This window comes from Anomaloglossus baeobatrachus, chromosome 2, assembly GCF_048569485.1.
Source record: "Anomaloglossus baeobatrachus isolate aAnoBae1 chromosome 2, aAnoBae1.hap1, whole genome shotgun sequence".
Classification (NCBI taxonomy): Eukaryota; Metazoa; Chordata; class Amphibia; order Anura; family Aromobatidae; genus Anomaloglossus; species Anomaloglossus baeobatrachus.
In genome coordinates this window covers 639,024,654-639,038,518 of record NC_134354.1, presented here as the reverse complement: position 1 = coordinate 639,038,518, position 13,865 = coordinate 639,024,654, and the positions used below count along the sequence as shown (strand labels likewise).

At 47.1% G+C, this 13,865-nt stretch overlaps 1 protein-coding gene across 1 annotated transcript in view; it reads left to right on the top strand.

The window, feature by feature from the left end:
- FKBP11 (FKBP prolyl isomerase 11) overlaps positions 1–8,442 on the top strand; it is an 88,099-nt gene extending 79,657 nt beyond the window's left edge. The window contains exons 5-6 of the mRNA XM_075334403.1: positions 2,914–2,984; positions 8,203–8,442. Coding sequence (XP_075190518.1) covers positions 2,914–2,984; positions 8,203–8,420 — 289 coding nt within the window. The 3' untranslated portion in view covers positions 8,421–8,442. The remainder of the gene's footprint in view (positions 1–2,913; positions 2,985–8,202) is intronic.
- The last annotated feature ends 5,423 nt before the right edge of the window (positions 8,443–13,865 follow it).

Here is a 13,865-nt window from a genome sequence, read left to right as displayed (position 1 = left end):
GTAGTTGCCAAGTGTTTGTGTAGAACACTGTAAATGTTCTGGGTGTTGTCTGGGTAGGGGGGGGGGTGTGAGAGCGGTGTTGTTTGTGTGTTGCGTTGTTTGTGGAGCGCTGTGTGTCTGCAGCATTGTGTGTGTGTGGTGCTGTGTGTGTTGCGCAGTTTGTGTTGGTGTGGCTGTGGGGTGCGTGTGTGTGTTTTGGGGGGAGGTATGTTTTGTGCAATGTGTGTGTGTTGCGCGGTATGTGCGTATATTTGTGTATGCCGCGGTTTTTGTGTGTTGGGTGTTGTGTGTGTGCGGCGTTGTCTGTGTGTGTGGGTGTTTGTGTAGGGCGGTGTTTGTGGTTCCCAGTGTGTGTGTGGTGTGTTGTGCGGTGCGCTTGTGGCGGTGTGTGTGTGTTTTGTGTGGAGGTGTGCACCCTTATCGTGCTCCATCCCCCATGCTGCGCACCCCCCATCGTGCTCCTTCCCCCATGCTGCGCACCCCCATCGTGCTCCATCCCCCATGCTGCACACCCCCCATCGTGCTCCATCTGACATGCTGCGCACCCCCCATCGTGCTCCAACCAACATGCTGCGCACCCATCGTGCTCCATCCCCCATGCTGCGCACCCTCCATCGTGCTCCATCCCCCATGCTGCACACCCCCATCGTACTCCATCCCCCATGCTGCACACCCCCCATCGTGCTCCATCTAACATGCTGCGCACCCCCCATCGTGCTCCATCCCCCATGCTGTGCACCCCCCATCGTGCTCCATACCCCATGCTGCACACCCCCCATCGTGCTCCATTCTCCATGCTGCACACCCCCCATCGTGCTCCATCCTCCATGCTGCGCACCCCCCATCGTGCTCCATCCCTCATGCTGCGCACCCCCCATCATGCTTCATCCCCCATGCTGCGCACCCTCCATCGTGCTCCATCTCCCATGCTGCACACCCCCCATCGTGCTCCATCTCCCATGCTGCGCACCCCCCATCATGCTCCATCTCCCATGCTGCGCACCCCCCATCGTGCTCCATCCTCCATGCTGCACACCCCCCATCGTGCTCCATCCCCCATGCTGGGGCCGCCGGGGGCGGGGCCGAGCGTGCCAACAAGTGCCGGGTGCGGGGTCGAGCGGGCAAGGCATCAGCGTATGCCGGCTTCCTGCACATGTGTACCGGGAGCCGGTGTACGCTGGTAATCATGATAAACATCGGGTAACTAAGGGAAGCGCTTCCTATAGTTACCCGATGTGTATCATGGTTACCAGCGTACACCGGCTCCGTCACAATCCCAGCATTGCAAGGTTATGTCCACCGGGGGCGGGGCCAAGCGTGCCAATGTGTGCCGGGGGCGGGGCCGAGCGGGCGAGGCGTCAGCGTATGCCAGCTCCCTGCACATGTGTACCGGGAGCCGGTGTACGCTGGAGAGGGCGATGCGTGCGGAGGGCCGGGGCGAGCGGCCAATCCATGCGGGGGCGGGGCCAGGCCGAGGCGAGTGGCCAATCCGTGGTTCGGCGGGGCCAGGCCGAGCCCAGCGGCCAATCCGACTGTTGTCACTGTAACGACACTGTCACTGTAACGACACAATTTTGGAGCAAGACAGACAGACAGAATAAGGCAATTATATATATAGATTTTTGTTGTTGTTTTGGGGATTCTTCCTGGTTTTAAACGAATGTTAACTTTCAATGAAGGTGTTTTTAGGGGTTTTTTTCTACAATCTTTTGGGTGTCTCATAGACGCCTGCCATGACTAATCTAGGACTTAGTGGCAGCTGTGGCCTGCTGCCATTAACTCCTTATTACCCCGATTGCCACCGTACCAAGGCAATCGGGATGAGCAGGGTAGAGTCTCAGGACTGTCGCATGTAATGGATACGGCAATTCCGAGCGGCTGCTGGCTATTTTCAGGCTGGGGGGATTCCAATAACGTGGGTCTCCCCAGCTTCAAAATACCAGCCCTCAGCTGTAAGGCTTTATCTTGGCTGGGTATCAAAATTGGGGGGGACAACACACTGGTTTTTTTTTATTTATTGTACTGTACGATATAGACCCACCCACCGCCAGCTGTGATTGGTTGCAGTCAGACAGCTGTCACTCAACATGGTGGCGCGTCTAACTGTAACCAATCACAGATGGGGGCGGAGTGAATATGTATGGGCCTAATGAGCGGGTGCAGGGAATATGTAATGAGAAAGAAGAAGAGGCTGCGGGAGCAGCGTAACAGCCACATGGTGTCGGTGATTATGAAGCACTTGAAGAGAGCGAAAGGTACTGACGTTCCAAAATCACTCCAGCATTGATTTTGTCATTCTGGAACTAAGTTGCCCTCCAGGTAGGGTGCTCGGTCCAGCGGATCCACCTCCTGGGCCTACCAGTCCTCCTTGGCCCTCACGCTATTTCTTGTGAATTGATTCTCAAAGTAGAAAGCAGCCCAGTGATCCAGACATATTGCCAGTCATTACCGGTGGAAGTTACATTTCATAATCGTGTATCTATACCACAATAGCGAATGTTGTATTTTGTTGCAAAATGTTTGGTTTATTATGTAGATCCCCCCCTTAATGCTGCCTTTAGCAGTAGGGGGAGGGCAGAAAACTGAAATATTAGTAGTTCTTCTAAAGTCTTTTTTCTGTGGATTACAACTTGAGAAGAAAAGTGATCAGCCTTTTCACAGCGACACATCTTATCCCCCACTGGCTGCTCCTGGAAACGACTAGTTGTTGGAACCCCCCGACAATCTGCTGCTGAGTCTTCCAAACCTCCCAATTACAGCAGGATAGATTTCTCTTTAGCACGGCTGCTATAATTGAACTCATTTTCTATCAGTATCACAGCAGGACAGAAGCTACAATAATTATCACACTGTGTTTCTAAGCTGTTACTTGTCTGTGCAACCTTTATAATCTTGCTATTACTTTATTATCAGAGAGAAGCGTAAAGTTGTCATCCCGCCTCATCTGGCTTACGGAAAGCGAGGATTCCCACCCTCCATACCAGGTAATACATGATCCTCTCTAATCCTATTTTTCTGTGGCATTTTGAATAGAATCTATTATTGCATTAGGTTTTATTGTCTACTGCTTAACAAAAGTTTTACTGAGTCAAGAATATTCCCCATCATTTCTGGAACAGACAAACTCTTAAGGGGGCTTTACACACTACGACATCGCTAATGCGGAGTCGTTGGGGTCACGGAATTTGTGACTCACATCACGCCGCATTAGCGATGTTGTTGTTGTGACACCGATGAGCGATTTTTGCATTGTCGCAAAATCTCTCATCGGTGACATGGGGGTCCATTCTCAATTATCGTTACTGCAGCAGTAACGATGTTGTTCCTCGTTGCTGCGGCAGCACACATCGCTATGTGTGACGCCGCAGGAACGAGGAAGTTCTCCTTACCAGCCTCCCAGCCACTATGAGAAAGGAAGGAGGTGGGCGGGATGTTACGTCCCACTCATCTCTGCCCCTCCGCTTCTATTGGGCGGCCGCTCAGTGACGTCGCTGTGATGCCGCACGGACCGCCCCCTTAGAAAGGAGGCGGTTCGCCGGTCACAGCGACGTCGCCGGGAGGGTAAGTATGTGTGATGTTGTGCAACACGGGCAGCGATTTGCCCGTCTCGCACAACCGATGGGGGCGGGTGCCCACGCTAGCGATATCGCAGCGTGTAAAGTAGCCTTTAGGCTATGTGCGCACTAGGCCGTTTTACCTGCGAATTTACCCGCGGATTTGCTGCGGAAATTTCTTGAGAAATATCTGCAATCTTTGTGCAGACATTTCCCAGCAAATCCTATGAGAAAAAAAAATAGCTGTGCGCATGCTGCGGATTTTTCTCAAAGAAATTTCCTTGAAGATTTTCTTGAGAAAATTTCTTGAGAAAATGAGCATGTCAATTCTTTTCCGCCGGTACCTGCGGATTTCTGCAGTACAGCCTGCAAAATCCGCAGGGAACAACCTGCGGCAAATCCGCATGCGGATTTACCGTGTATTTTTTCCGGAGGTCCGGAAATCTTCCACTCCCAGAAGTTTCTCAAGAAATTTTCTTGAGAAACTTCACATTTCTAGTGTGCACAAAGCCTTAAAGAGGATAGAAAGAAATGTGTGTATCTGACATGTCACAGAACATCTTAGTTTGTATACCTGTGAAGTTTAGATAAAATTAACAGGATATGAATGGACTGAGTATTTTAACAACTTTTTGCAAACCTAGCTATTAAAGGGGTTGTCCAGTTTAAATCTAGAAATCTGCAGACACTCTAGGTGACTGCAGACTTATGAATGCTCACATCGTATGCACTGTGCGGTTTCGATTGTTTCAGATCCGGGAACGGTGGTCACGTGGCTGTGAGTAGGCGATATGCATATTCCTGCCCATTTTATGACTAGAGAGGCACAGCCTCATTCAATGCAAGTGTATTTAGCAGGGCTGCACCCCTCTAATCGGACTCTTGCTGGGAGTATGCATATTGCATACTTGCAACCATGCGACTACGGTTCCTGGCGTGAACGCTGCTGAGCATGTGGAATGAAGTCCCCCTTCCAGCGCATGGTAAATGCCGCTGCCAGAGATTAATGGTGGCATGTAGCAGGTTAACAGTTGCGGACGGAGCCACTAAATCAGCCATCACTGGAAAGATGCGGGTTCAGTATGCAAACCTACATCAAAGACAGGGACCCCACATATGATGTACTTGTTCGTCGTATGTCATGAAGGGGTTCAAACATTATTCCCACAACTGCAATGTATATATATATATATTTTTTTTTATGAAACACATTATTGCATATCTATAGTTAGTGTATAGTATAGTACACCATAAAGCAGGGGTCTGAAACTCAGCTGGGAGTATGGGCCGCACAAAAAAAATTGCAGGGCTGCATTCTTTGCATGACAAGGTGACGTTTTTAGTGATACTGTATTTTTTTCTATACATTTTTGGATCACTTTTTTGGACATTTTTTGCTTGTTTATTACAGCAAATGTGCACTTTTTTGTTTAAGTAAAAAAGTCATGCTTTATTTTTTTTTTCTTTACATTTTATCCCCCTCTTGAAGGTAATATAATTTTACAATTGGTAGCAGCATACAGTAATCTTGGCCAACATCTTATAGTAATGTGCCCATCCTTGTGCCCTGTAGTAATGTGCCCATCCTTGTGCCCTGTACGATGTCCATCTTTGTGCTTTGTAGTAATGTTCCCCATCCTTGTGCCCTGTAGTAGTGTGCCCATCCTTGTCCCTTGTAGTAATGTGCCCATCCATGTGCCCTGTACGATGTCCCCCATCCTTGTTCCTTGTAGTAATGTGCCCATCCTTGTCCCTTGTAGTAATGTGCCCATCCTTGTCCCTTGTAGTAATGTGCCCATCCTTGTCCCTTGTAGTAATGTGCCCATCCTTGTCCCTTGTAGTAATGTGCCCATCCTTGTCCCTTGTAGTAATGTGCCCATCCTTGTCCCTTGTAGTAATGTGCCCATCCTTGTCCCTTGTAGTAATGTGCCCATCCTTGTGCCCTGTAGTAATGTGCCCATCCTTGTGCCCTGTAGTAATGTGTCCATCCATGTGCCCTGTAGTAATGTGCCCATCCATGTGCCCTGTAGTAATGTGCCCATCCATGTGCCCTGTACGATGTCCATCTCCTTGTGCCCTGTACGATGTCCATCTTTGTGCTTTGTAGTAGTGTGCCCATCCTTTAGTAATGTGCTCATCCTTGTGCCCATCCTTGGGCCCTGTAGAAATGTGACCATCCTTGTGCCCTGTAGTATTGTGCCACATCTTTGAGACCCAGGGGTCTCAAACTCAGCTGGGTGTATGGGCCGCACATATAAAAAAAAAAAATTTGCAGGGGCCACATTCTTTGCAGGACAAAGTGACATTTTTAGTGATATTTTTTATTGTATACATCTTTGGATCACTTTTTTGAACATTTGTTGCTTGTTTAATATAACAAATGTGCACTTTTTTAAGTTTCTATATAAAAAGCATTTTTAATGGTAAAAAAAATGTCATGCTTATTTTTAATTTTTTTTTCTTTCTTTACATTTTATCCCCTTCTTGAAGATAATATAATTTTACAATTAGCAGCATCATATAGTAATCTTGGCCGCCTACATCTTGTAGTAATGTTCCCCATGCTTGTGCCCTGTACTAATGTGCCCATCCTTGTGAGGCATGCAGGTGACATCATATACCGGTGGATGTCATTGGTATAGTGCAGAGAGCTCTGTGGTTCCACAAATGATTCAAAGGAAGTAGAGCCATGTCGGCGCCGGTTCCCTGCAACGGACCACAGTCATCCCTGATTTACCCTAACCCTTATTATGGTCTTATGCGGGCTTTACACGAGACGCTCTATCGTGCGATGCATCGTCGGGGTCACGGTTTTCATGACTCACATCCGGCATCATTCACGACGTTGTCTTGTGTGACACCTCCGAGTAGTATCGCTCACAAATCGTGAGTCGTGTACTCGTCGCTCAGTTTTAAAAAATTGTTTAATTAAAATGGCGCCGGTTGTTCATCGTACCCGGGGCAGCACACATCGCTCCGTGTGACACCCCGGGAACGATGAACACAGCTTACCTGCGTCCCGCGGCTCCCGACGGCTATGCGGAAGGAAGGAGATGGGCGGGATGTTTACGTCCCGCTCATCTCCGCCCCTCCGCTTCTATTGGCTGGCGGCTGTTTAACGTCGCTGTGACGCCGAACGTCCCTCCCCCTTCAGGAAGAGGATGTTCGCCGCCCACAGTGAGGTCGCTCAGCAGGCAAGTACGGGGCTTCACGACTTTGTGCGACACGGGCAGCGATTTGCCCGTGACGCCAAAAACGACGGGGGCGGGTACGATCGATCGTGAAATCGCACGATCGGTCGACTCGTGTAAAGCCCGCATAAGGTGGGGTATGTGTTGTAAATTGATGTGCAGTAGTCTTTGTACATACTAATTATTGTTTGTATCAGTAGCAATTAGGATGTGGGTTTTATGGGCTTGTTCCATGGTTTTAATATTTTATTGGTGGTTTTAATAAAGATTTATAATGAGTGATATATTGTGGTGTGACGATTTTTTGCTGGTGTTTTTACTTTTTACTATTGTGGCCACAAGTATGATATTCCCAGCCAGAATTCTACTAGATGGGTGTTGTGGTGTTCAATTTAAGTCTATTGAGCGAGGCTGGATCCCTCTTGTCGGCATGTGGACAGGAGTATACATATTGCATACTCGTGGCCACGTGATTGCCATTCCTGGCTCTGACAGCGGAGAATGCTCACACTTTAACCTGTGAGGAATGTGAAGGTTCATAAGTGTGCAGTTACATAGAGTGACTGCAGACTTTTCAATTTAAAGCAGACAACCCCTTTAAGGCCCTGTGCACACACTTCGCTGTTACCCACGGCTTTTTTTGCGTTTTTGCTGCAAAAATTTCTTGAGAAAATGTTTGTAACCTTTCTGCAGATATTCCCCAGCAAAACCTATGGAAAATAAAAATAGCTGTTGGCACACTGCGTTTTTTTTCTCAAGAACATTCTTTCTGCAGAATTTCTTGGGAAAAAGAATGAGCATGTCCCTTCTTTTCTGCAGGTACCTGCGTTTTTTGCCATAGATAATGGTAAAAAAACGAAGGGACAAACCTGCGGAAAAAAAGCATCAAAAACGCATGCGTTTTTCGGTGCGTTGTTGGTGGTTTTTTTAATGCAAGTGCGCTAATCTTTCAGACTCTCGAAATTTCTTGAGAAAAATCCTTTTTCTAGTGCGCACAGGGCCTAATGGTATATTCAAGTGCAGAATTTATGCTGCATTTCTTTTACTGCAGCCCAAACCTCTCTTGGCATACATGCTACAGAAAATTCTATTTACCAAAAACTCTGCAAAATGCTGAAAGAATTGACACACTGCAGACTTTAAAAAAAAGAGAGAGAAACCGCTACAGTTCTCAAATTCAGTCAGGAAAAATAAAGCGTGAGCATAAGATTTCTGAAATCTCATAGCTTTTGCTGTTACTGTAAAAAACAGCTTCCTTTCTGCATGAAAAAAAGCAATGCTGTCTGTGAATATAGCATTTTCCTGTATAGAATATTGTTTTTTTTCTTTGTTTCATTACATATCAGGAACATAATGTGCATTAAAAAAGTAGAACTTGTTTTCTAATGTATTTTCTTATGTTATTACTTAATATTTCTATATATTAATGCCTATTTGTCACTTTTGTTTTCTCATAGCTGATGCTGTGCTCCAGTTCGAGACTGAAGTCATATCATTATCTAAGCCCACCCAGTGGCAGACCCTGGTGAATGATGTACTTCCCATGCTCTGCATTGGTTTAGTGCCCACCCTTTTAGCGTTGATTGGTTACCATCTATACTCCAAGTCCAAGTCTCCAACTGTATCTAAAAAGAAACTGAAGGAAGAAAAAAAGAACAAAGCAAAAAGGAAATAAAGAACTCTAATTTTCTCAAACACCTGAGTCTCATTTTCTTCTTAACGGTGTTCTTGTGGGTCTTGGAGAGTAGATTGGAGTGTGTGCTGGTCGCTCTTATGTTCTCAGCTGTCATGTAAGGTTGTAAGGTTATCATACTGTAGTTTCTTACATACATACAGTGGAACCTCTCTTAACGAGTAACCCAGTTAGCAAGTATTTTGCCTAACAAGCAAAGCTTGCTGTAAATTTGTAACTCTGTTTACGAGAAAGCTTTACCGTACAAGCAAAATACTCACCGCACACACTTCCGGTTCCGTACATCCACCGCGCTCTAACCCGCACTTGCAGTCCACACAAACGTGCACACACAACACACAAACACGCACACACATACAGTATTATGCTCACCTTACCTTCCGTTCCATTACCCACCTCATGGTTCTTGTAGTTGCCGGTACATCGCGATGAGGGAGGAATCCTCGCGGCGAACTAAAAGAACCATGAGGCTGGCGATGGAACGGAAGGTAAGGTGAGCCTAATATGTGTACCTTCCGTTCCATCGCCGGCCTCCTGGGTCCTGTAGTTTGCCGGTATTGGATGTGTATCGGCATTCGGCAAGCATCGCGACCAGGCAGGAACTTCCCCCTGCCAGCCGCTACTCAAAGGCAGCACGCTGGCCAATCAGAGGCAAGTGGCTCCTGCCTTTGACGTCAGCGCTCTGGCAGCGGAAGTTCCTCCCTCGTCGTGATGGTTACCCGATACACAGAAGGTAAAGTGAGCATAATGTGCGTGTCTGTGCATGTCTGTGCGTGTTGGCACAATAGGGGACCAGGATGGGACACTTAACAAGCTGTGGAATGAATTGTCTGCATTGCAATGATTTCCTATGGGAAATCTTGCTTTGCTGAAGGAGTAACTTGGTTAACAAGCACACTCCCAGAACGGATTGTTCTCGTTAACAAAGTTTCCACTCTATATGTTTATAAAGTCATGGCCGAAAGTGTTGGCACCCTTCAAATTTCAGTTTCAGTACATGTGATATTTCTCCCATAAAGAATTACTCGTCTTTTCATACACAAATTTATTTAATTTGTGTGTATTGAAACAACACAAACAAAAGTAGAGGGGGGAAAAAGGGAAATTGGACATAATTTCACACACCCCCCAAAAATGGTCTGGAAAATTGTTAGCACCTTTACAAAATTGTGGCTAAACAACTTTGTTTTAAGCATGTGATGCTCATTCAAACTCACATGTGGTAAGTAACAGGTGTGGAAAATATGGAACCAGATAAAAGGAGAGAAGATGATTCAATATTTGCATTGTGTCTGTGTGTGCCACACTAAACATAGGGAAGAGAAAGAGGAGAAGAGAACTGTCTGAGGACTTGAGAAACAAAATTGGAACTGGACTTGTAAACTTGAGATTGCTGATATTTTTCAACCAAGAGCTTGATCCTTTGTCCAGTGTGCAACATAATCAAGAAGTTTACAATACATAGCACTGTAGCTAATGTCCCTGGATGTGGACAGCAGTGAAAGAATGTATGAAAAGGTTGCAACTCAGGATAGTTCGAATTGTGGATAAGCAGCCCCAATCAAGATCCAAAGAAATTCAAGCTGTCCTGCAGGCTCAGGGTGCATCACTGTCAGCGCAAATTATCTACCGACATTTGAATGAAAGGAAATGCTATGGCAGGAGACCCAGGAGGACCCAATTGCTGACAAAGAGACATAAAAAAAAAGCTTGACTGCGGATTGCCAAAATGTACGTGAGCAAACCAAAACAATCTTGTGGACAGATGAGACCAAGACAGAGCTTTTGTGGTGAAGCACAACATTCTACTGTTTAATGAAAACGGAATGTCTACAAAGAAAAGAGCACAATACCTACAGTCAGATATGGTAGAGGTTCAGAGATGTTTTGGGGCTATTTTGCTGCCTGTGGCATTGGGTGCCTTGACTGCATGCAGAGTATCATGAAATCTGAGGATTACTATAGGATTTTGGGTTGTAATATAGTACACAGTGTCAGAAAGCTGGATTTGCCTTGTAGGTCATGGATCTTTCAGCAGAACAATGACCCCAAACATACTTCAAGAAGCAGCCAGAAATGGATGGAAACAAAGCACTGGAAAGTTCTAAGCTGGCAGCAATGAGTCCAGATCTAAATCCCATTGAACACCTGTGGAAAGATTCTAAAATTGTTGTTGGGAGAAGGTGCCTTCAAATATAAGAGATCTGGAGCAGTTTGCAAAAGAAGAGTGGTGCAAAATTCCAGTTGAGAGATGTAAGAAGCTTGTTGATGGTTCTAAGAAGTGAGTGATTGCAGTTATTTATACCAAAGGATTTGCAACCAAATATTAAGTTGAGGGTGCCAACAATTATATCCAAACCATTTTTGGAGCTTTGTGTGAAATTATGTCCAATTTGCCTTTTTGTGTGTATATTGTTCCAATGCACACAAAGGAAATAAACGTGTGTGTGTGTATAACAAAACATGTGTAATTGCAATAATTTTCTGAGAAGTACTTAATTTTCTGAAACAATTTCAAGGGTGCTAACAGTTTTGGCCATGACTGTATATGGGAAGGTACATGTACAATTAGCTAACTTTCTCTGAAATTTGGATTTTCTACTGATCATGGACACTAAAGGCTGCTTTACACGAGACGACAGATCGTGCGATAGATCGTCGGGGTCACGGTTTTTGTGACGCACATCCGGCATCGCTTGCGACGTCGGTCTGTGTGACACCTCCGAGCGACGCAGTATCGCTCACAAATCGTGAGTCGTGTACTCGTCGCTCGGTTTCATAATCTCGTTTAATTAAAATGGCGCCGGTTGCTCATCGTTCCCGGGGTAGCACACGCCGCTCCGTGTGACACCCCGGGAGCGATGAACAGCAGCTTACCTCCGTCCCGCGGCACCCGCCGGCTATGTGGAAGGAAGGAGGTGGGCGGGATGTTTACGTCCTAAACATCTCCGCCCCTCTGCTTCTATTGGCCGGCGGCTGTGTGACGTGGCTGTGACGCCGAACGTCCCTCCAACTTCAGGAAGTGGACGTTCGTCGCCCACAGCGAGGTCGTCCAGATGGTAAGTACGTGTGACGGAGGTTAAACGAGTTTGTGCGCCATGGGCAGCGATTTGCCCGTGACGCAAAAATGACGGGGGCGGGTACGATCGATTGTGAAATCGCACAATCGGTCGTCCCGTGTAAAGCAGGCTTAAGTACTGGCGGTTAATTTAATCACAACACAATTCTTGATTTATTACTTTATTTAAAGTGTTTTTGCAGGCTCCACGCAATATAGCTCATTTTCCTCAGTATTGCAACTACATGATATTAATCTCACTGGTGGTCTAATAGCTTGTACAATATAATTTTTGCCTTTGCTATCAGAGAAAGCAACTCTATTCACAACTGTCCTGCTAAGCTCTGGATGGACCCATTAGAAGAGACATAACTACAGAGAAAAGAAGACAGTGGTTCACACTGTCAATGTGTCTCAAACTACCGCAGACTCCCTGTATGCACTGTAGTCACTGATCAGAACTCTACGTCAATGGAACTAAAGTATGAAGAAACCAATCAGCAACAACTGAAGAACAAATACAGTTGGTAAGTATTACCTGTAAGTATTTTCTTACATGTGATGTTTAGCCCACAACTGGAGATTTTCTTTAACTACTCCCAGTCCGCCCATATACTTAGTTGACTGGATGCCTGATTAGACAAGCATCCATTCTCTACCATTGTTAAAGATTTTTTAATTATTTTTGTTGTTGTTCTTTGGAGCTCATGTTTTTAATATGAACAATAAACGTATTATTTCTTTATCGCTCCTAATTGGGAGACCCAGACGATTGGGTGTATAGCTACTGCCTCCGGAGGCCACACAAAGCACTACACTTAAAAGTGTAAGGCCCCTCCCCTTCTGCCTATACACCCCCCGTGGGATCACGGGCTCCTCAGTTTTCATGCTTTGTGCGAAGGAGGTCAGACATCCACGCATAGCTCCACTGTTTAGTCAGCAGCAGCTGCTGACTTTGTCGGATGGAAGAAAAGAGGGCCCATATAGGGCCCCCAGCATGCTCCCTTCTCACCCCACTTTTGTCGGCGGTGTTTGTTAAGGTTGAGGTACCCATTGCGGGTACGGAGGCTGGAGCCCACATGCTGCATCCTTCCCCATCCCCCTTAGGGCTCTGGGTGAAGTGGGATTTTACCGGTCTCCAGGCACTGAGACCGTGCTCCATCCACAGCCCCTGAAAGGATCTGCTGCATATGGAGCTGAGTATCGTCAGGGACAGGACCCTGCTTCATCAAGGTACTCTGTGTCCCCACACAGACGCAGACACACTGCAGCATTGCTGGGTGTGTTAGTGCGCCGGGGACAACAGCGCGCACGCTTGTGCCACTGCTCACTACAGCTCTGCTGAAGGAGTATATGTATTTGGAACTGCCGCGCCGGCCGCTGCTGTCAGTTTGCTGCGGCGCGGCTGGGACTTGTGGGGGCACTCCAAGCTATTTCAGCTGGTCTTACACAGGTTGACACTGTCACACGGGCATCTGTGCCGCAGGTGGCATCCTTAACCTCTCAAATGTCTGCATTTGCGTCTTACGCGATTAATGCGGTTCTGGACTCTACGAGCCGTACGGCAGTGGCGTCCGCCAACTCTGTGGTTTTACGCAGAGCCTTGTGGTTAAGGGAATGGAAGGCAGATTCTGCTTCCAAAAAGTGCTTAACCAGTTTGCCATTCTCTGGTGACCGACTGTTTGGTGAGCGGTTGGATGAGATCATTAAACAGTCCAAGGGTAAGGATTCATCCTTACCTCAGCCCAGACAAACCAAACCCCAGCAGAGGAGGGGACAGTCGGGGTTTCGGTCCTTTCGAGGCTCGGGCAGGTCCCGATTCTCCTCGTCCAAAAGGACTCAAAAGGATCAGAGGAACTCAGATTCTTGGCGGGCTCAGTCACGCCCAAAAAAGACAGCCGGAAGACCCGCTACCAAGGCGGCTTCCTCATGACGTTCGGCCTCCTCTCTCCGCATCCTCGGTCGGTGGCAGGCTCTCCCGCTTTGGCGACATTTGGCTGCCACAGGTCCAAGACCGTTGGGTGAGAGACATTCTGTCCCACGGGTACAGGATAGAGTTCAGTTCTCGTCCTCCAACTCGATTCTTCAGAACGTCTCCGCCTCCCGACCGAGCCGATGCTCTTCTGCAGGCGGTGTGCACTCTAAAGGCAGAAGGTGTGGTGATCCCTGTTCCTCTTCAGGAGCAAGGTCACGGTTTTTACTCCAATTTGTTTGTGGTGCCAAAAAAGGACGGATCCTTCCGTCCCGTTCTGGACCTAAAACTTCTCAACAAGTACGTAAAAACCAGACGGTTCCGGATGGAATCCCTCCGATCCGTCATCGCCTCAATGTCTCAAGGAGATTTCCTAGCATCAATAGACATCAAGGAT